General features: G+C 35.2%; 1 protein-coding gene across 3 annotated transcripts in view; it reads left to right on the top strand.

Moving 5' to 3' along the window:
• Nucleotides 1-24522, top strand: part of SNX13 (sorting nexin 13) — a 148433-nt gene that overhangs the window by 72711 nt on the left and 51200 nt on the right. For all 3 annotated transcript variants that reach the window (XM_043871688.1, XM_043871689.1, XM_043871690.1), the window contains 7 exons: nt 35-136; nt 1383-1471; nt 8455-8538; nt 13312-13450; nt 13831-13919; nt 19067-19166; nt 20051-20244. In XM_043871688.1, coding sequence (XP_043727623.1) covers nt 35-136; nt 1383-1471; nt 8455-8538; nt 13312-13450; nt 13831-13919; nt 19067-19166; nt 20051-20244 — 797 coding nt within the window. The remainder of the gene's footprint in view (nt 1-34; nt 137-1382; nt 1472-8454; nt 8539-13311; nt 13451-13830; nt 13920-19066; nt 19167-20050; nt 20245-24522) is intronic.

Below are 24522 nucleotides of genomic sequence, written 5' to 3'. Positions count from 1 at the left end.
TTCTGTAATCTTGAATTGTTCCTTTTCTGTCCAGGTACAGCAGAAGATCTTGTAGATACCTTCTTTGAAGTTGAAGTTGAAATGGAAAAGGACGTTTGCCGTGACCTAGTGTGCACTTCTCCCAAAGATGAAGAAGGTTTTCTTTTTAATATAACTTTTTGAGCATATTAACTGTTCACAGTAGTAGAGGCAAGTTAGCAGAACCATTTAACAAATACCAGGGTAAAATCTAAGAGTGAAGTTATTCTTATGGGACAGGAAGCTTAGTAAAAACACTACTGCTCATTTTATCTTTTAACTCTTAAATTTCCAGATTCTTTTTTCTTTTAAAGAGAGCCTTTTCAATTAAAGAGAACTTCTTTTGTCGTCTTTTAAAATACAGCAAACACAAACATTTTATCCTTATGACTTTACTCTTTTTGATCTGTAGTAATTTTATCTTCACCTTGAGTTTACTATGTCTAACTCAAGGGTACACCTATTATCGTAAATATTTTCTAAGGGAATGATGATAATGTTTCAAATGAAATTTATAGAGTTTAATTGACTTTTCTTTTTGAGATATTAGACCAGATAAGTTTTAGCTGAGGATGTTGTCTTTTCCTAGTTTTACAATGACCTAGTCTGTGCTACTTGGCATATTGTTTTGATTATCAGGATCAGCTATATAATTACCTTCCCAGGAAGTGTCAGCATATGAACAACTCAGAAAAGCATTGCTAGTTGTGGAAATTGTTTTCTTAGATTTTTTAAATGTGCTCAGCTTTTCTATTTCTTTGCCTTCTTTTCTGCTTTTTTCCTTTTTTCTTCTTTCCTTTTTATATTTATTATGCAGTTCAGTTTTTAATTGCTACTTCATTAGCAGCAGCAGCATTAATAAAATAACTAAATGTAAGAAATAGTTAGAATGATGTATAGTTCTTTTATGTAAATCAAGCCCTCCTCAATCGGTAAAATAGAAGAGCATATTCTTCTTCTTATTACCTGCGAAGTTAGTGGAGGTTCTTTCTTGAAAAAGAATTGTAAGTATATTTTTAAATGTGCAGATAACTTAAGTATGTAGAGATGTGTGGTAGAAGAGTAGAATACTTGGTGCAACTAAAACTTCTGGGGGAAAACACTTTTGTAACTGAAGTTTCTCAACAACTCAAGATGTAGGGTAGAACTGGGCAAAGTAAAAAAGTGTATATTACTTTGATTAATGAATATTGGCTATTTGGAGAATAACAAAGATTTTTATTGAATACTGATTAATTATTAAGATAATAAGCTTGTATAATCAGCAAACTGCTTAATCCTGCTGCTTTATTTGTGTTTTATATCAAGAGTAGGTGGAGATTTTGTATTTTCTGTTATTATAGCTCCTTTTTTTTAATTTCTAGGATTCCTAAGGGATTTGTGTGAGGTCTTATTATATTTATTGCTACCTCCTGGAGATTTCCAGAACAAGATCATGCGATACTTTGTCAGGGTAAGCTTAAACTCGTACCAGATACATGGCTGTAAAGAAACTTAGAGTTGTAATTGCCAAATTTTTGGTCCCAGGACCCTGTTACACACTTAAAAATTATTAAGGACCCCAGCTAGCTTCTGTGTATGTGGGCTTTGTCTATCAATATTTATTGTATTGTAAATATTAAAGCTAAGGAATTTTGGAACACAGAAATACACAAGCACATTACATTCTGTTAACTATCATGCTCCATTCTGAAAATACCACTGTTTGCTTCCCTTTCCCTACACCCCAGAGGTTCCTGGACAATACCCCAAGAACTGCCTGAGTTAGAGTTAGGTTATGTTTTAAATTTTCTTTAACATTGTTGTTCAGTTGCTCAGTCGTGTCTGACTCTTTGCTACCCCATGGACTGCAGCACGCCAGACTTCCCTGTCCTTCACCATCTCTCCGAGCTTGCTCAAACTCGTGTTCATTGAGTTGGTGATGTTATCCAGTCATCTCGTCCTCTGTCATCCCCTTCTCCTCGTGCCTTCAATCTTTCCCAGCATCTGGGTCTTTTCTAATGAGTCAGCTCTTCGCATCAGGTGGCCAAAGTATTGGAGCTTCAGCATCAGTCCTTCCAATGAATTCTATAAGTTTACCTAAATTAGGCTAATTAAAATAACACATCTGGATAGAAACTTTGAAAAAAAAACCTGGGCAGCTAAGATTCTACTTCTTGGCATTGAAAAATAAATGTCAGATGAAAACAATAATCTTGGACTCATTTATTCCCTGAGTGTAATCCTTTAGAATAAAATTCTGTGTGCAAATGTAAAGGAATAACATTTTGACTTTGGTTACTGGTTATGACTGAGAAATGCTAGCTACGTTAGTCCTTATCCTGGCTGAATGGGTAAAATTAAAAGTTTCTGATTATACTGAAAATGAAAGTTTATGATCTTTTTCGTCTGCCATTCTGCAAAACAGATACACCAGTTCCTAAACTGTCTTTTTTGCTTATTATTATTTAAGCAGTATCAATTTAGCAGTATCCTAATAGCTCTCTAACTTTGGTTCAGTGCACTTTCAGGTAGGGTAGTGATACTGTGAAATGAATAGAAAATGCTTGATTTTGATGGGGAGAGTCTGATAGATTATATACATTGAAGACTTGGGCTGGTCATTATCAACATCTGGCATGTCTGTGTCTAGATTCACATCTACCACTGAAGGAAGATACTGCTAATCAGTCATCATATTCATTCATGTTGATTATTTGGAGCAGTCTTTGCCTGCCTGATACTCTGCTTAACTTTTAAATATCCAGATTGTGCAATTCTGTGCCTTCTTGCTCATCCATCCCTGTGACTTTAAACACCATCCAAATGCTAATAACTTTCAAATCTATATCTTTCTCTTCTGAACTGTCCACCAGCTGCCGACTAAAATCACTGTTTCATTGATGCAAAGCCCTTTTAAACTTTGCATGCACCAGATGGAAGTCTTACTCTTGCCTCCAAATCCTGTCTGCCTTTTATAAGTCTTTTCTTCAACCCAGTAATGACCACCAGCAAATGTTTTAAGTCTTAAGTCCTTTTAAAAGGCTTACAATAAGACTGTGGGTGACGTGGCTTTGTTTAACCTCTCTGGCCTTCATTCCATGCCGTCACTGTATTCCAACCACACAGGCTTTTCCAAAGTGCCATTTTTCTCCACTATAGGATTATCTCATACTCTTTTTCTCATCTGCTTAGAATGATTTGCCTTATTCTCTTGGCTAAATTATATTTGTCCCTCATCTCTCACTTCCTCAGAAATGCCTCCTTCTCTAAAAGCCCCCTCATAATTCCCTATTAGTGTAGGTAGGTACTGTATTCCTTCTTAACATTTACCATATTTTTTTTTTTTATTATTTTTTTTTCCAGTGGGTTTTGTCATACATTGATATGAATCAGCCATGGATTTACATATACATGAAAGTTTGATTGTTGGATTAACTTGCTTGATGCCTCTTTCCCCTAATGGAGTCCGAAGTCTTAGAGGACAGGGGCCATTTCTTCATTTCTGTATTCTATATCACTGTGTACTTACTGGTTTTCACAGTGCCTGCCACATAGCATATACCAATCAGATAATCAGTTTTAATGCATAGTTCAGTTGAGTTTAGTCGTTCAGTCGTGTGTGACTCTTTGCGACCTCATGGACTGCAGCATGCCAGGGCTCCCTGTCCATCACCAACTCCTGGGGTTTACTCAGACTCAGTGTCCATTGAGTTGGTGATGCCATCCAGCCATCTTATCCTCTGTCGTCCCCTTTTCCTCCTGCCTTCAATCTTTCCCAGCATTACAGTCTTTTCCAGTGAGTCAGTCCTTCACATCAGGTGGCCAAAAGATTGGAGTTTCAGCGTCAGGATCTGTCCTTCCAATGAATATTCAGGACTGATTTCCTTTAGGATGGACTGGTTTGATCTCCTTGCAGTCCAAGGAACTCTCAAGAGTCTTCTCCAACACCACAGTTCAAAAGCATCAATTCTTTTTTTTTTTTTTTTTTAAAGCATCAATTCTTTAGTGCTCAGCTTTCTTTATAGTCCAACTTTCACATCCATACATGACTACTGGAAAAACCATAGCTTTGAATAGATGGACCTTTTTTGGCAAAGTAATGTCTCTGCTTTTTAATATGCTGTCTAGATTGGTCATAACTTTTCTTCCAAGGAGTAATTGTCTTTTAATTTCATGACTGCAGTCACCATCTGCAGTGATTTTAGAGCCCCCAAAAGTGAAGTCTGCCACTATTTCCACAGTTTCCTCATCTTTTTGCCATGAAGTGATGGGACCAGGTGCCCTGATCTTAGTTTTCTGAATGTTGAGTTTTAAGCCAACTTTTTCACTCACCTCTTTCACCTTCATCAAGAGGCTCTTTAGTTCTTCTTCACTTTCTGCCTTAAGGGTGGTGTCATCTGCATATCTGAGGTTATTGATACTTTTCCCGGCAATCTTGATTCCAGCTTGTGCTTCATCCAGCCCAGTGTTTCTCATGGTGTACTCTGCATATAAGTTAAATAAGCAGGGTGACAATATACAGCCTTGATGTGCTCATTTCCTGATTTGGAACCAGTCTGTTGTTCCATGTCCAGTTCTAACTGTTGCTTCCTGACCTGCATACAGATTTCTCAAGACGCAGGTCAGATGGTCTGATATTCCTATCTTTAAGAATTTTCGACAGTTTGTCATGATCCACACAGTCAAATGCTTTGGCTAGTCAATAAAGCAGAAATAGATGTTTTTCTGGAACTCTCTTGCTTTATTGATGGTCCAGCGGATGTTGGCAATTTGATCTCTGATTCCTCTGCCTTTTCTAAATCCAGCCTGAACATCTTGAAGTTCATGGTTCTCATACTGTTGAAGCCTGGCTTGGAGAATTTTAAGCATTACTTGACTAGCATGTAAGATGAGTGCCATTGTGCATTAGTTGGAGCATTCTTTGGCATTGCCTTTTTTTGGGATTGGAAAGAAAAGTGACCTTTTCCAGTCCTATGGCCACTGCTGAGTTTTCCAAATTTGCTGGCATATTGAGTGCAGCACTTTCACAGCATCATCTTTGAGGATTTGAAAGAGCTCAACTGGAATTACATCACCTCCACTAGCTTTGTTCGTAGGGATGCTTCCTAAGGCCCACTTGAGTTTGCATTTGAGGATGTCTGATTCTAGGTGTGTGATCACACCATCGTGATTATCTGGGTCATGAAGATCTTTTTTGTATAGTTCTTCTGTGTATTCTTGCCACCTCTTCTTAATATCTTCTGCTTCTGTTAGGTCCCTACCATTTCTGTCCTTTTTGTGCCCATCTTTGCATGAAATGTTCCTTGGTATCTCTAATTTTCTTGAAGAGAATTCTAGTCTTTCCTGTTCTGTTTTCCTCTATTTCTTTGCAATGAGGAAGGCTTTCTTATCTCTCCTTGCTATTCTTTGGAACTCTGCATTCAAATAGGTATGTCTTTGCTTTTCTCCTTTGCTTTTCACTTGTCTTCTTCTCACAGCTATTTGTAAGGCCTCCTCAGACAGCCATTTTGCTTTTTTACATCTCTTTTTCTTGGGGATAGTCTTGATCCCTGACTCCTATACAGTGTCTTAAACCTCCATCCAGATTTCTTCAGACACTCTTTCAGATCTAATCCCTTGAATCTTTTTGTCACTTCCACTGTATAATTGTAAGGGATTTGATTTAGGTCATAGCTGAATGGCCTAGTGGTTTTCCCTACTTCAATTTAAGTCTGATTTTGACAATAAGGAGTTGGTGATCTGAGAGGAAACCTATTTGACCTTCTTGCTGGCTATGGGGCGCATGCTACTGCTACTCTTTAAAGATTAAACTGACTTTTAGGAGATGGGAATGACGATCAGTCTTGTTACATGGGTTTAAAATATGTTTAAAATAAGTAGGGTTCTTTAAAGAAAGAACAAATATGTTTTGCCATAGATTGCTCTTTTAGACCAATATTTCATTTCTTTTTGCTTGAGTCTAATTGAGTGAGTGTAATTGTAGAGCTCTGTGGTCAGTTTGTTTTTCTGTTAACTTAGTTCTTTATCAGCTTTCCTTTGTTGATGATTAAATCTAGGTTTTCCCAAAAGGCACTTTGTTCAGATTAAATAACAGATTAGAGAGTTCTTAGTTCTTTCCTTTATATGAATCCTTTGTATGAGTTGTACAAATCACAGCATTTGACTGAGATATTGCTATTTAATTGCCTCTGCTTTCTCCCATTACCATGTTTTATTGATTTAAAGATTCATGGCCTCAGTGACTCTGTAACTTTTAAATCTTCATATTTGACAGCTGATGCTTGTCTTAAAGTATATGAAAATTATGTGAAAATTGCAGCATATTTTATAATATTTGCAGTATTTTGCTCTCACTAAAACTGTATAGGAATTATTGAGTCATATGACTAACTAGGGGCTTCCCTGGTGGTTAAGATGGTAAAGAATCTGCCTGCAATGCAGGAGACCTGGGTTCAATCCCTGGGTCAGGAAGATCCCCTGTAGAAGAACATGGCTGTCCACTCCAGTGTTCTTGCCTGGAGAATCCCATGGACGGAGGAGCCTGGTGGTTATAGTCATTGAGGTTGCAGAGTCCATGACTGAGCAACTAAACACACAGACACACACACATACACATGACTAACCAAACTCTTTCATGAGGCAAATTAGGAGATCAGAGTAGTTTTCAGAGGCATAATGACTGTTTGCCTTAACTAATATGAAGCAGTAAATTTATTCAAAAAGGTTACCCATATGTTTTTTACTCACTTTGAAAATAAACTTTGAATAAAGCACTTTTTTGTTTGTGAATTTTATCATTACAGAATACATTTAAAAATTTGAGCATGTGTGGTCAGATACATAATTTGAGGGAAGAAATAGATAAATAAATATAATTTTTAAACGGTTAGAGATTAAAGCTAATCCAAAATAAAACAATTTTCTAATTTGAGACTGGAGGATGTCTTAAAAGACATTTCAAGAAGTTATTGGAGCCTCTATTAGTGCCTTTTAGAAATATTAATTGATCATGGGGTAAAAGTTGTCAAAGACTTGTAAAACTTATAGAAGTAGAATTTATATAAAATATTTCTCCAAAGGAAAACAGAGTGAAGGCTCTCTTCTGTGAACTTACACCAGAAAACGGCACAGATAAATTAGAAATCTAGAAAGGAATAAATAAATTGGTCCTTTACTTACAGAAGTGAAACATCCTATTAAACTTGTGGCTATTTAGCATTTCTAGTATTCGTAAGAAATGCTGTTTCATAAATTTAGACATCACAAGCATAGAGGACTAAAGAGTAAACAGGTAGAGTATTGTCTCAGTTTGAAAGTGAAAGTGAAGTCAGTCAGTCATGACCTACTCTTTGCGACCGCATGGACCATAGCCCGCCAGGCTGCTCTGTCCATGGGATTCTCCAGGCAAGAACACTGGGAGTGGGTTGCCATTTCCTTCTCCAGGAGATCTTCCCAACCCAGGGATTGAACCCAGGTCTCCCGCATTGTAGGCAGATGCTTTATCATCTGAGCCACTTAGTTTCTTGATTTGCATCCTTTAATGTTTATCAAAGTCATACCATATTTAAGATAGTGACCTTGAGAAGATAAGAGTATTTTTGAAGAGAGATAAGTCTTTTATCTCTTTTAACTAATCTCACTCACATACAAAAAGTTCCTAGAGAGCTGTAGTGTATTAAGAGAAGTGGAAGACACAGAATTACTTAAAGAATGGTATGTGATAAATACCATAAATAGAAAGCATGAGTGTATTTTAAACATATAAGTGAATAGTGTTCATCAGGACAATCAGAGTTTATTTAATTGGAAAATTAATTCTGTAGTCAGTCCTAGGAGGAGAGCCAGAATCTTGATAGAAGTGTAAACAGCTGCAGAGAATGGGAAGGTATAGTCAAAGAATATTAAGTAATTGTATTACCATAAATGTTATTTTATTATCTTGTATTAGACAAATTTCAGACCAACAGGTATAGAGGGTTAATGCAATAGACATTTATGCACCAACACACCAGATTTAAGCAGTGTTAACATTTTGCTGTAGTTGCTCTATCCCTCCCTTGAAAGCAGTCACTGTTCTGATTGGTATCTTATCTTTTTTTGTTTTTATACTTTTAATATAGAAGTAGGAGTCCATAAATACATATAGTGCCATGTTTTGCCCTTTAAAAATGGACATAAATGCTAACTTCTTAGAGGTATCCTTTTGCTTTTTTTCACTCAGCTGTACTTACTATTGTGGCCATGTATCTAAGTTGATATAGATGGTTTCATCTTACTCAACTTGTGTATGCTAGCTCATCTTTTTGTAAGTCATGTCATTTACCAAGTTTACTTTTTTATCTATACCTTACTTTTCTTCAGTAACAGCATTGAGATAGGAAATTTACACTGTGCTATTGATTTGAGAAGTGTATGAGGTTAAATTTGTTTTTGTGTTTTAAAATTTTTGTCTAGGAAATCCTTGCACGTGGAGTTCTTCTTCCATTGATAAATCAACTCAGTGATCCTGATTATATTAATCAATATATCATATGGATGGTATGTACTTTCTAAAATGCAGCTCTTGTTTTTAAAACAGTTTTTTAAAAGGTATAAATATGATTTGAAAGTCAGGATGATTTAAGCAATAATTTATTAAAGAAATTAAGTAAAAATATATCTCAAGGTAATCTTTTATATTTTCAATATTTCTGTTTGCTTATGTGTTGAATGTACTAGCCAGATTTTCCTTAAGGAAGTAGGTTGATAAGATAATCTTCCTTAACAGTGTTCCTGCTGTTTCTACTTATTTAAATATAAAAAAGGATGTTTTCTTATCTGTGTGTATAGATGATAAGTACTTCTTAAAACTGCTATTTGATTTTAAATTAATCTGAAATACTTAAATAGCATGCAATTTAAATTTTATGCTAAATAGTAGAGAGAAATATGGAGGAAAGAACATTAGATTGAGAAGAAGATCTAAGTTCCAGATACGTTTCTGTAGGTTGCGTAGTGTGTCAGTGAGTTAGATAACTCATAGTTTTCTCATTCATCAGATATATCAAAGGGTTAGTGGTTATTAAGTTTGCTAGTTCTAATTTTTTTTCTGATTGTATATGCTTTTCCTCAGCAAATTAATGGTTGAGGCAGAGTGTGTAATTGGGCTATTGCTGGGAATTACTTTGATGGTTACCTAAGTCTTTGATTCCTTTTTGTGAATCTGAAATTTCTCTCCCACATTGTCTTCTTTTACTGTCTAGCTTTTCTAGGAAGGAAGTATTTGATTGTTCTTTGTTTAATCATATCCATTATCAGACTTGCCATTTTTCATTGTCGTTGCTATTACAATATTTGTCTCTCCCATCAGCTTATGGGTTACCTGTAGGCAGAAATTGTCTTCCTAGCTTTGTGTTCCTAGAATCTTTCATGGAGTTCACAGAACTTAATTTTTCATTTCCTTTGTCAGCTTATTTAGAGTCCTGCTAGGCTGTACCTAGAGCTTTAAAAATTTACATAATCCCCATAGCTAAAAAATAAACCTTTGGTTAGGAATTCTGCTCCTGAAATTTATCCTAAAGTGCTAATAAATAAGGTTATAACAATCTGATTTAAGACTACTAATGGCAATCTTGCTAATAATACTAAAAAAAAGAAAGCAATTTAAGTGTTCAGCATAGAGGCACAGATGCACTCATTTCACATGCTAGCAAGGTAATGCTCAAAATCCTTCAGGCTAGGCCTCAACAGTACATGAACCAAGAACCTCCAGATGTACGAGGAGGATTTAGGACAGGCAGAGGAACCAGAGATCAAATTGCCAACTTCCTTTGGATCATAGAAAAAGCAAGGGAATTCTAGAAAAACATCTACTTCTGCTTCATTGACTATGCTGAAACCTCTGTATGTGGATCACAACAAACTGTTGAAAATTCTTCAAGAGTTGGGAATACCAGACCACCTTACCTGCCTCCTGAGAGACCTGTATGCAGGTCAAGAAGCAATGGTTAGAACCGATTATGGTTCAAAATTGGGAAAGGAGTGTATCAAGGCTGTACATTGTCACTTGCTTATTTAATGTACATGCAAAGTACATCATGCAAAATGCTGGGCTGGATGAAGCTCAGGCTGGAATCTAGACTGCCTCAAGAAATATCAGTAACCTCAGATATGCAGATGACACCACCCTTATGGCAGAAAGTGAAGAGGAACTGAAGAACCTCTTGATGAAAGTGAAAGAGGAGAGTGCAAAAGCTGGCTTGAAACTCAACATTCAAAAAACTAAGATCATGGCATCCGGTCCCATCACTTCATGGCAGATAGATGGGGAAACAATGGAAACAGTGACAGACTTTATTTTCTTGGGCTCCAAAAATCACTGTGGATGGTCACTGCAACCATGAAATTAAAAGACACTTGCTTCTTGGAAGAAAAGCTGTGACAAATCTAGACAGCATATTAAAAAGTAGAAATATCAATTTGTTAACAAAAGTCTGTCTACTCAAAGCTGGTTTTTCCGGTAGTCATGTACAGATGTGCGAATTGGACTGTAAAGAAAGCTGAGAGCCAAATAATTCACGCTTTTGAACTGTGGTGTAGGAGAAGACTTTTGAGAGTTCCCTTGGACAGTAAGGACAGTCAATCCTAAAGGAAATCAGTCCTGAATATTCATTAGAAGGACTGATACTGAAGCTGAAGCTGAAGCTCCAATACTTGGGCCACCTGCGAAGAGCTGACTCACTGGAAAAGACCCCGATGCTGGGAAAGATTGAGGGCAGGAGGATAAGAGGGTGACAGAGGATGAGATGGTTGGATGGCGTCACCAACTCAGTGGACATGAGTTTGAGCAAACTCTGGGAGATAGTAACAGACACGGAAGCCTATTGTGCTACAGTCCATGGAGTCGCAGAGTCAGACAGGACTGAACAACTGAACAACAAAATAGAGGAATAGTTTAGGAATATTGATGCAATAAATACTATTTATACTATGATGATAGTATGTCTTTATGAATATGAAAAGATGTGTTTATTTTTTATGTGAAAAGGACAACTAAAAATGATGTGTGTGTAGATATCTATTCCTTTAAAAATAAATATATAAGTAATTATATGTTTATGAATGACTGTGATTCTGATAAGTTGTATACTGACTGAAATGTTAATAGAGAGGTCAGTCAGTTCAGTGGCTGAGTCCTGTCTGACTCTTTGCGACCCCATGAACTGCAGCACGCCAGGCTTCCCTGTCCATTACCAACTCGCAGAGCTTGCCCAAACTCATGTACATTGAAATGGTGATGCCATCCAACCATCTCATCCTCTGTTGTAATAGAGAGGTAGTATCCTGAAAATTTTAAGTTTTCTCTTTTGTTTGTTTCACTTTACTACAAGTATTGGTTATGTCATAAGTGATTTTTTAAGAAGTAGGATAAAGGTAAAATTTTAAAACGTTTAAGTAGTAAAGTAAGAGTAAATATCTTAAAAAAATTTTTTTTTGTAACACAAAAAATGAATATCATATACTAACCTTAAAAATCAGTTTATAGTACTATATAACCTTACCTATAGTACAGAACAGGATGCAAGTTTATGAGAATATTATGGTTATCTCTCACTCATGGGGTTAGGAATTATTTTTATTTCTATTTTTCTTTAGTTTTCAATTTTTATTTTGCTGAGCTTATATTAATTGTATAATTAGTTACATGGTAAAAACATTTTTGAGGGACTTAACACATATTCAGAACAGAATTCAAGCCACCAGATTTTTACTTGTTCTCTGCATAGTTGGACTGGTACTATTATTATGTATGATGGTTGGGGTCTTTTTTATTTAAAACAGTGATTGATCACTATTGTGCTTTGCTGTAAAATATCAGAAAATATATTTAAAAGTGAAAAATATATCAATAAAGGATCTTTAGCTTGCTTTGTTGTCTGGTTTATTCTCTTGACATTATTTATGTGGAAAACCCTTTGCACATAGGTATTATAAAATTGGCTCAGTTCTTACTCTTTCTGCCAGGTAAATTTCATATTAATGATATCTAATTGTATAGTTTATTTTTATTTGAAAGGAAAAGTTTAGAGCAGTGTAGTAGTAACATATATCCTCCAAATGAAATGTTCATATTACCTAACAGAAGTTTTAAGTTTTTAAGTTGTTTCTAAAGATAGTATGGGCCAATTTGGATTATTTATCTCAAAATATATATTTTATATCTTTTGGGGACAAACTAGTTAATGGTAAACTGTTCTCTCTGACTGTGGAATAGTTTACTTAATTGGTTTATATTATTATCCCCTACTAGAGCAGATTAGTGAGCAGCTGTTTACTTGTTTCTTAATGTATTAGAAAAATCAGGTCTTTAATAATTACTTCTTTTATTATTGAAGTAAAATTTATACAAAGTGAGAGACATCGCCAAGTAGTTATCTGAAGTTGTGTTATAATTTTGTACTTCTACTTGCACTATTTGAGAATGTGAAGACCAAATTTGGTCTCTGCACATTCTGATAGATATTTGGCATTTTCATTTTGTTATGGTTAACTTGCACATCCTTGATGACGAATGATTTTGAACATTTTTTCATGTGCTTATTGCCCCCCCACCCCCGCCAACTTCTTTTCGCCACAGTTCTCAACTTTGGCAATCACCAGTACTTGGACTGCTGTTTAGAATGGACAACCAAGTTGGCTACCTTTTCATAGTTCCCTTTACTGTTTTATTTGGCTTAAATTTATTGAAAGTCAGAGTCATTAGTTCCTTTACAACATTCTCAACTACCTTTCCTCTCTCTCTCAGTTTATTATTTGCTTGGTGAAATCACATTCTGGTTAAATCCAACTTAATGTTCTACTCCATTCTTAATCTTAAATAGCAAGTGTCTGGAGAAGGATGAAATAACAGTTATTCATGTCATTACAGTGGTTCTGTTAAATTTATGTCAGAGAATGCCACTCTTAATGTTTAAAATCCAATAACTTTTCATTCCATTCACAGTGAAAGCCAAGCCATTTTCTAAACCCTGTCCTGCCTGCTTTTCCATTAGCACTCATCTCCCGTGCTCTTCGGCATTTCTTTGGTTTAGCTCTAGTCACCATGGCTGCCTTGCTGTCATCAGACATTCTGAGTGTGCTCTTTACTTTACAGTGTGCTAAATATCTTACTTATTTTGTTAATAGTCTGTGACCCAGAAGAATGTAAGTACCATGAGGAGAGATTTTCATTTTGTTTGAGGACAGTTGTGCCTGGCCCACGGTAGGTATTCAAGATTATGTTTTCACTTACGTGAATCTCCCTCCCATCTGTGTTTTAAATTTTATTTTCAGATCCGTGATTCTAATTGCAACTATGAGGCCTTTATGAACATTATTAAATTGAGTGACAATATTGGAGAGCTCGAAGCAGTCAGAGATAAAGCAGCAGAAGAATTACAGTATCTTCGATCTCTAGATACAGCTGGTGATGGTAAGTAGTTTATTTAAGAATGTTTTACTTCTTTAACAATTACTGTGTATTCAAACAAAACTTTAATTTACCTAAATGTCATTTTATGTTATTAGTTGTTTTCACCTTAACTGAATCTGACTTTTATTATGCTAATATGTTCTGAGAATAAAGCACAATAGTTTTCTGAATGAGACTCTTATTATTGCAGTTATCGCTAAAGATAATTGACATAGTTTAATTTTAATTAAATAATCTCACTATAAAATTTCCAGTTATTTCTTTTTTAAATAAAATGATTGCTGTATTCATTGGTTATTATGTTAAATTACAGTAAGTGTATGTTTAAAGTATTTCACAAGTAACACTGTCACTTTACCTCATAATCAATTTATTTTTAGATATCAACACCATCAAAAATCAAATAAATAGCTTATTATTTGTGAAGAAAGTATGTGACTCAAGAATACAACGGTTGCAGTCAGGCAAAGTGAGTAAAATACTCTTGAATTAATATTTAACTATAGATAATTTCTTTTCATTCAAATATCCAGAAAATAACAAAAGGTCGAGTATTAACCAGTGTGGCATTTTACAGAAGAACTAAAAAGTTAGAGAAAATTTATATTATACAATGTAGTAAGTATTTATTAAAACAAGCTAATGAGATTAAAATACTGCATGAAAAGTAAATTCTTTTTCTTGATTTATGCATTTATCTACTCATGTGTCATTTATTCAAAATTCAGCATTTATTGAATTTTGTACATTGGACACCATTTTAGATGGATCTAACAGATGGAAATCTCTCTCATGAAGCTTACATTTTCGTTGCAGAATCAGAAAATAAACCAATATATAAATTGATATATTATGTAAAAAATGGAAAAGTAAGTGAAATGTGAAAAAATAAAATGTAAAAAAAAAAAAACCTAAAATGTGAAAGAAAATAAGTAAAGCAAAGTAGGGTGGTAGAGAATGTCAGAGTGGCTTAGATAGGTGCTCAGAGATCTGGTGACATTTGAGCATAGAGAGATCTGAATAATATGAGAGACTCCTGTGGAATTTTTTTTTTCTTTTTTAAATCTTTCATGCAAAGGTGAGAGCAAATGTGAAGTCCCTGGAATAGGAACGTGCCTGGTCTTCCCTGGTAGCTCAGACGGTAAAGTGTCTGCCTACAATGTGGGAGACCCGGATTCAACCCCTGGGTCGGGAGGATCCCCTGGAGAAGGAAATGGCAACCCACTCCAGTATTCTTGCCTGGAAAATCCCTTGGACTAAGGATCCTGGTAGGCTACAGTCCATGGGGTCCTGAAGAGTCGGACACGACTGAGCGACTTCACTCATTGTGACTGGTATGGAATGTATGATAGGATTTGTAGTAGGAATGAATTTAGAGAGGAACCTTAGGGGTTAGATCATACGTGGTTTTACCTTCCACAGTAAGATTTTTAAAAATCTGGCTGTGATAGAAATCCATTGGACATTCGCCCTGGCAAGTGACATAATCAGACTTATGAGGTAAAATGATTACTTGGGCTCTTTGTGATGAGTAGATTGTGGTGGAGTGGTGGAGACAAGAATGGAAACTAACAGATCATTTACACGACTCTTGTTTTTGTTTAGTAAGAGATGTCTGGGGGGGTTCATGTGAGAAGTTAATTGGAGACAGTATTTGCTAATGTGTTAAATGTGGGTTTAGAGAGAAAAAAGAATTCAAGGATGATTCCGAAGTTTTTTGGACTGAGCACCTGCATGAATAGTGTTGTTATTCACTAAAATGAGTAAAACTGAGGGAGGAGGAAGTTTGGAAGAGAGAATCAAGTTTTGAATGTTTTAGCTTGAGATCCCTGTTTGATGTTAAAGTAGACATTCTAATTGGTAAATTCAACTTCAAGGGAAATTTTGTGAATGAAATAAACTTTGAGAATCCTCAGGATTATCAGCTGCTTGTTTAAAGTTGAGAGATTGGATGAGATTACTTAAAAGAATGAGTTTAAGAAAGAAGATATCAAAGACTTTGTCCTGAGGCACTTCAGTTACTAGTGTTTAAGACGAAGTGAAAGATCTAGTCAAACAAACTGTAAATGACTGTTGAGATTGAAGGAAAGGAGTGTGATATCCTAGAAGCAAAGTATAGAAAATGCTGAAAAAAGTCAGAGATCAGGTGTATCACAGACTACTAATAAGTTGAGTAAAATGAAGATTTAGAATTGACTGTTGGGTTTGCCACAGGGGCATTATTGGTGATCCATGAGAGCATTTTGGTTGAATAGTGGAGAAAAACCCTGATGGGAGTCAGTCAGGAGAAAATGGGAAGAAATGAATTAGAAACAGTGATTATAGGTAGCTGTTTGGATGAGTTTCATTGTAAAAGAGAGCAGAGATTTGGGGCTTTGAAACAAATTTTTTACTACCTTTAGTTTTTAGTGTAATCACCTTTTTTATGCCTGTTTTCTATTGGAAATTGATTTGTGACTCTTTGGTCTTGTAATTTTGCAGTGTACTTAAATTCCTTAAGGAATAGAAGACTTATTTTTAAATTTTGAGTTTAGTTTGCTAGTTTAATTATAACTTACACATTATTTGAGGCCTATATTTGTCATAAATGTGTGTGCAGATGTATGTATGTCTGTCTTTGTTCAGTTAACTATATTTTAAAATGAATTTATATACGCATGTAAATTCAGAATAGAAGAATAATATGGTTTCACTTGTGATTGTTGTTTCTTTATCTAGTTACCCTACCTAGATCTTAAAGTTAGTGATGCTTGTGTCCAACTCTTTGCGAACCTATGGACCGTAGCCTGTCAGGCTCCTCTGTCCATGGGATTCTCAAGGCAAGAATACTGGAGTAGGTTTCCATGCCCTCCTCCAGGGGATCTTCCCCACCCAGGGAATGAACCCTCCTCTCTTATGTCTCTTGCAGTGGCAGGCAGATTCCTTACTGCTGAGCCACCAGGGAAGCCCTTGGTGATCCTTAAGCATCATTATTTAAGTCTGTTTGCCTAAATAATTTTTGATACTGAATTCCTTTTAAAATTTAGAAATCTTGTTTGGAAGCTTGTCAATTCTGATTTGAATATGAAGCTTTACCTTTTTTAATAGCTCAAGACATAGCATGTATTCCTTTGGATGAAAATTCAGAATCTTCAGAGATAGAGGTTTTTTAACCATACTGCTCATCTTAAAATCTTAGAGATGCTTTATTCTTTTTATTACAAATAAAGTGATAGTGAATACTCTTCTCCATCCCATATCTATAGAGCTGCTGCTGGACAGAACCAAGAAGTGATAAAATCTGAGGAAGGAAGACTGAGATAGGGGAAGTCATGTGCTGGTGCTAGATTGCTTTGTTGTTGTTCAGTCGCTCAGTCGTGTCCAACTCTGTGACCCCATGGCCTGCAGCATGCCAGGTTTCCCTGTCCTTCACCATCTCCTGGAGTTTGCTCAAACTCATGTCCATCGAGTCAGTGATGCCATCCAGCCATCTCATCCTCTGTTGTCCCCTTCTCTTCCTGCCTTCTATCTTTCTCAGCATCAGGATCTTTTCCAGTTAGTTGACTCTTCCCATCAGATGGCCAAAGTATTGGAGCTTCAGCTTCAACATCAGTCCTTCTAATGAATATTCAGGATTGATTTCCTTTAGGATTGACTGATTTGATCTCCTTGCAGTCCAAGGGACTTTCAAGAGTCTTCTCCAACACCACAGTTTGAAAGCATCAGTTTTTTGGTGTTCAGCCTTTTTTATAGTCCAACTTTCACTACTGGAAAAACCATAGCTTTGACAATGTGGACCTTTGTCGACAGGGTGATGTCTCCGCTTTTTAATAGGCTGTCTAGGTTTATCATAGCTTTTCTTTCAAAAAAATTAAATTCTTTTAATTTCATGGCTGCAGTTACCTTCCACGGTGATTTTGGAGCACAAGAAAATAGTCTGTCAGTTTCCATTGCTTTCCCTTCTACTTGCCATGAAGTGATAGGACCGGATGCCATGATGTTAGTTTTTTGAATGTTGAGTTTTTAAGCCAGTTTTTTTACTCTCTTTCACCTTCATCAAGAGGCTCTGTAGTTCCTCTTCACTTTCTGCCATTAGGGTGGTGTCATCTGCATGTCTGAGATTACTTATATTTCTCCAGGAAGTCTTGATTTCAGCTTGAGCTTCATCCAGCCTAGCATTTTGCATGATGTCATCTGCATATAAGTTAAATAAGCAAGGTGACGGTGTACAGCCTTGATATACTCCTTTCCCAATTTTGAACCAGTCTGTTGTCCCATGACTGATGCTCACTGTTACTTCTTGACTACATACAGGTTTCTCAGGAGACAGGAAGGTGGTCTGATATTCCCATCTCTTGAAGAATTTTCCAGTTTGTTGTGATCCACACAGTCAGAGGCTTTAGCATAGTCGGTGAAGCAGAAGTAGATGTTTTTCTGGAATTTGCTCTTTTTCGATGATCCAGTGGATGTTGGCCATTTGATCTGCTTCCTCTGCCTTTTCTAAATCCAGCTTATACATCTGGAAATTCTTGTTTCACATACTGTTGAAGTCCAGCTTGAAGGATTTTAGCATTACTTTGCTAGTATGTGAAATGAGTGCAATTTGCAGTAGATTGCTTTACCCCAATAATTTCAAATCAGTAATCTCTTGTTGTTCTTATGTTCTTATATGAAGAGGAGATACTAATTACAAGAGAAGTTTTTTTCTCCTCTTTTCAAATCATCTTCCTTTTCCTTTATGTATCACCTATGCCTAATTTAGTATCTGCCCCTGAATAAGGCAGCCTTATCTAACTTTCAGAAAACCTGTGCATCTTTTTTTGAAAATAGAGGTTTGTGAGTATGGATTTGGAAATGCAGAGAAGCTGGTGGAAATCATTTGCAGAAACATTGTTGGTTTTTGTGGAAAGGGCATCAGACTTTGAGGACACTGATTCATTCTGACCAGCTTTGCTATCATAGGCAACTTTTCTGATCATCAATTTTCTTATCTGTTGAGTGGGATTGGTGATGTTTATCCAATAGGATTGCTGTGGAGATTTAATGAAGTAATATGTGTAATGCATCTAGCACAGTGCTGGATGTGTAGATTCTCTAAATTTTGAACCTGTTAAAAACTTTTTTCTCTATATATAGGTAGTTTCCTTGCTTTGAAGTTTATATAATTTACCATTTAGGTAGACTGAAAAGAAACACATTTTATACAAAGATTCAGAATTTTTACCCAATTAGCAAATCTACTAGTTAGGAATATTTTATTTTTTTCTAGTAGGTAGACTTCATCATGTACTTGAAAATATTGGGATTTGTTTATTCTTCAACATAATATCCCCTTTAGTCCCTATCATGTTCATTTTTGTTTGGAATGGGTAAAAATAGAGAATACATGAAAATACATTTAGGTTTATTTTTTGTTAGAAGAAATGAGTGCTTATTGTACGTTTAGTGTACGTTTAATAAGCAGCTCTTAAAATAACTCCAGGAAATTCAGTCAGCTGATACTTTTTATTGGTAACCCACCTGTACAAGAAAAGAAGACTTTATTCCATTTTAACTTAATTTTTTACGTCTATGTAAGGATCTTTAATGTAGTGAGTGGATAGATGAGATGTTAATCTGAAAAACTTTTATTTGTAGGAAATAAATACTGTGAAACTGGCAGCAAACTTTGGGAAGCTTTGCACAGTCCCCCTGGACAGCATTCTTGTAGACAATGTCGCACTGCAGTTTTTTATGGGTAGGTAAATCCATTTTATAAAAATAACATAACCCTCAAGTTTTTTATAATTGTATATATTGTTAAATTTTAAATACTTGATATTAGGCATGCCATATGTATCTCTCTTCCACTCCTCATTTTCCGAAATATCCCGCACTTTTTTTGGAAACCATAGGGATAGAGATTTGTTTGGTTTTAAGGAAATAAATGCTTACTGTAGTTCCAGTGTGCATTTGCTAATCTGCTTTTAAATAAACCCCAAGAGATTCTAGTATGAATTTTAATTATTTGAGAAAGAGACTTTGTCAGGAAAGCATGGTATATATAACCTGCTTGTATCAATTTTGTGCATGAACAGGGGAAGGGTCTTATTTTCATACCATTTTATATATAAATGTTTACTGATTTTATTAATGTTACATCAGAATTGCTTTTATCTAGGGGATATTTCCAGCAAAGCTCCCTGAGACTTCATATTCATGAACAAAAAGAAATGCATGGCTTGTTGAAGAGCCCAATCTTTATTTTTAATACATGTGGTATAATAGTAATACTATGACTAATAATTTTTATTGAGAATGGAAGCTGAATGTTGGTGAAGTAGTTTATTTCTGATGAAGCCTTCCCTGGCAGCTTTATTCCCAAGAGGTGTTTTCATGAAAAATCAGATGTTTTTTAAAATGTACTTCCATTTCTTTTTTCTGCATAATTGGTCTCTTCAGCTTAACCAATTTATGATATGACGTTTTTTTAACCTCCAATATTTTCTAAACATGTTCAAAATGCAGAGTTTTAAGTATTTAAAACTTTCAAATACTATCTTTCTTAACTTGTCTTACAGCTGTATGCACTCAAAACTCTGTGACTTTAATATCTCTGTTGTTATGGATTTTGTTTGGTAGACTACATGCAGCAAACTGGAGGTCAGGCACATCTCTTCTTTTGGATGACAGTGGAAGGATACCGTGTCACAGCCCAACAGCAGCTAGAAGTTTTATCAAGTCGTCAGAAAGATGGAAAACATCAAACCAACCAAACCAAAGGTCTTTTAAGAGCAGCTGCTGTTGGAATTTATGAACAGTATTTATCAGAAAAGGTGAGGATATACTTTGATTTATTTGAGAATACATTTTGTTTTCTTCCTTGACAGTGTCATTAATAATGGTAGATTATTAATAATTGAAATTAATAATGATGCTGCCAAAGAAGATGATAATGATTTGTAGTACTTGTAAATATCCATTGTTCATGCTGCTATGCACAACTGCCTTACATTGCCTTGTTTTATACTGATAATAGCTTTTGTATATTATTCTCATTGTATAGGTGAAGAAATTGATTAAATTAGAAAATTGAATTAACTTGTCCAGGGTCATGTGGATACTAAATAACAGAGTTAAGATTCAGTGTCACACAACTTTAGATAATAGGAAGTAAGAGGTAAACCTTGAAAACAGTAAAACAGAGCTGGAGTGGTTATACTAATATTAGATCATAGATTTTAAGACAGAAAATGTTACTAGAGAAACAAGGGACATTTTATAGTAGAAGGGTCAGTTGATCAGGATGATAAAACAGCAGAGCCCACACATACATGAAGCACAAACTGACAGAACTGAGGGAGAAATAGACAATTCAGCAGTAACAGTTAGAGACTTCAGTCCTCTCAAAACTGGTAAAACAGTTAGATAGAAAATGACCAAGGAGGTACAAGAATTGAACAATACTTTAGACCAATTAGACCAAATACATCTGTAGAATACTTCTCCTAACAACAGTGTTATTTTCAAGCATACACATGGAGCATTCTCCAGGATAGGTCATGCTGCTGCTTCTGCTAAGTCACTTCAGTCGTGTCTGACTCTGTGCAACCCAGTGGATGGCAGCCCACCAGGCTCCTCTGTCCACAGGATTCTTCAGACAAGAATACTGGAGTGGGTTGCCATTTCCTTTTCCAGGAAAGATCATAAGTTAGGCCATAAAACAACTCATTTTAGAGGCATTAAAATTACATATAAATATGTTAGTTTCTCATAGTAGAATTAATTAGAAATCAAGAACAAAAGGGATTTGAGGAAATTTTGAAAATCAAGCAACATATTTCTAAATAGTATCTGTGTCAAAAACTTCAGAAAGAAATTAGAAAATATTTTCAATTGAATGAAAATGAAAAAAACAATGCATCAAAATTTATGGGATGCGGTTAAAGAAGTGTGTAGAGGGAAATGTGTAGCTTTAAATGCCTGATTAGAAAGAAAGAAAGATGTCACATCAGCAATATACATTTCCCTCTTAAAAATCTAGAAAAAGAAAAGCACAACAAATCTAAGCAAACAGAAGGAAGGAAATAGTAAAGATTAAAATGGAAATCAGTGAAATAGGAAACAGAAAGACAATAGTGAAAAATCAGTAGTACAATCAAAAGTTGTAAAATGAACGATGAAATTTAGAAACCTTTAGCTCGGTTGGCCAGTAAAAAAAGATACAGATCACCAGAATCATAAATGAAGGAGGAAGCATCACCACTGACTATAGAAATTAAAAGGACTACAGGGAAATACTATTGTTGTTCAGTCGCTAAGTTGTATCCAACTCTGTTACGACCCCATAGACTGTAGCCGGCCAGGCTCCTCTGTCCATGGGATTTCCCAGGCAAGAATACTGGAATGAGTTGTGATTTCCTTCTCCAGGGGATCTTCCCAACCCAGGTGTCGAACCCTGTATTGACAGGTGGATTCTTCACCACTGAGCCACCCGGGATGCCCCGTAAGGAAGTATTACGAACAACTATATGACAACAGATTAGACGATTTAGATGAAATGGACACATTTCTGGGGATACACTGATTGTCAGACTGACTCAGGAAGAATAGGAAATAGAGTAAATAAATTTAATTAATAATTAAAAATCATCTTTCAAAGAAAAGCCCAGGCCTAAATGGCTTTACTAGTGAATTCTGTCATATATTTCAAGAAGAAATAATACCAGTATTTCACAAACTCTTCCAGAAAACAGAGAAAAAGGAAACACTTTACAACTCATTTTATGAATTTAGTGTTATTCTCACATCAAAGACAAAGACATCATTTAGAAAACTACAGACTGATGTACCTCATGAATATGGACAAAAGTCCTCAAGATTCACACTCCAGTATTTTTAATGACTATATGCTATAATACCTTTTAATTCATACTTATTAGCACAGAATTGTATTTTAATTTTAAGTATATATATTATTTGGAAACCACTCATTTGTGCATTTGCTTACATTTTTGCCTTATGAAATATATTGTATTTAAAAGAGTACGCAGTTTTAAGAATAATAGTATAACAAATGCCTTTATACACTCCATTCAGCTTTAGAAGTAGAACGTCCGGTATATTTTAAATTGCTTCCCTTGTGGTGCAGCTGGTAAAGAATCCACCTGCAATGCGGGACACCTGGGTTGGAAACATTCCCTGGAGGCTACCCACTCCAGGATTCGGATCTGCAGAACTCCATGGACTGTATAGTCCGTGGGGTCGCAAAGGGTCGGACACGACTGAACTACTTATCTGTATTTTAAAAGATCCCTATGTTATCCTTTGCCTGGCCTTACTTTCTTGCTTTCTGATGAAGCCAGTTTTCTCTAATTATTCACTTACTTTCACATACAGTTTTCCTGTACCTGTATGTTCTGAATAATACTACTGTTTCAGCTTTATGAGATTTTGACATTACAAAAATGTCAGGAGAGATAGCTTTAGACATTTGCCTTCCAGATGGCTGTCATTGTTGCCAGCAGTAGAAAAGATGCCATTGTTGGCAGTAATCATATTTTTTAAAGCATGGGACAAGAATAATATCCATCTTTCATTTGAAAATATATCAAGAATGTGTGTGGCGAAAAGAATTAAGTAAACAAATTTATATGATTTTTCTCTAAAACTATTGAATGATTTTTGAAGGGACTAAAATTAACCTTGAAATAGACGTATGGAACTGAGTACGTGTAGGCTATAGCAAGAACTCATACAATGAAGAAAATAACTCATTTTTTGGAAATAAAGCTATTGAGAACTCAAATATCACCAGAAAGGAACAGCCAGCTTAAACACAGTTTTCTCACTTTCTTTAATAAAACTATAATTTCTTTGGAATGCTCCTTTATTCTCACACGTTTAAATGATCTATGCGTTTTAGAACCATTTTCCTTGAAAAGGAGAGGTTGTTAACTTATGACATCCATTATGCTTTGAAGTACTTAAAAAATAGGCATTTTAGACATGGGCAACTTGTATGATGAATTCATAGATGCAGAGAACCTGATTGACAAACAGCTGGTCTACCAAACAAACCTGGAGATACGAAGTTGATAGACGCTTTTTTGGGAAAGCTGGAAACAAATCCCTGTAGATTAAAATCCCGTTATTCTTTGCCTAAATAATTTTATTGAAAGGATATTTCACCTGGTGTCATGACATTGCAGTGGTAAGATAAATAAATATGATAAAGGCTCAAGAGCAGAGCCGAAAGTCATAGTGAATTTTATTTTATAGTTGATTGTATTTAGTTATACCACTGTATAAAATAAAGGATTGTCCTGAAAGCTGCAGGCAGATCAGAAAAGTATTGTTTAAAAAGGCACACAAAAATTCCCTACAAGATCATAGAATAAAAGGTAAATGTAATTGTTTATTTTTTATTAAATATAGATATATCTATTTATTAGTCCTATTATGTGTATAATCTTTTAAAAAGTCTTAGATTTATGTATTTTAAGAATAAACAGTGGTACTGCCTACCAATTTTAAATTTAGATTAAAAGTTTAAAAAATGTTAAAATAAGTTTCTGTATCAGAGAACAGGAATATTATTAAGTATATTGTTTTGTTTTCTCAAACATATTTTTTGATCAGTCCTGTTAATTTTCAATTGCCACTGTTAACTAGTCATTTTGTTTAAATAACTACATTTGTGTAATATGGAAGTAAACAATACAGACTAATAGATAATTTTGGAAAAAACATGCAATTTTTGTATTTTTATGTTAAAGTAATAGCATATGTGCAAATATTTCTCCTGTATTACCGTTCTTTTTTTTAAAAGGGACTTGGTTAGTTATGCCCAACGTTAGCTCTCTGAAAGTATTGCTTACCGTATTCCAAGGATAAGGCTTAATCTAATTCTGTGTACCTGAGATTATAGAAAAAATTAAGCTAGATAAATTGCAAATGTTATTTTCAAATTTGTCTCTTATTTCCTAGAAACTGAGTGTAGTGAGCTCAGAGGGCACATGAAAGGACAGAAACTACCTTAAATCATGTTCCTCTCTGATCTTTGTCGAATAGTTGAAGCTGTTGAGTTCTTCTGTTGTTACTTCAGGGTGAGA

Source organism: Cervus elaphus, chromosome 18 (genome assembly GCF_910594005.1).
Source record: "Cervus elaphus chromosome 18, mCerEla1.1, whole genome shotgun sequence".
NCBI classification, from domain to species: Eukaryota; Metazoa; Chordata; class Mammalia; order Artiodactyla; family Cervidae; genus Cervus; species Cervus elaphus.
Note: the sequence above shows the minus strand (reverse complement) of the source record. Positions and strands in the feature narration are given on the sequence as shown.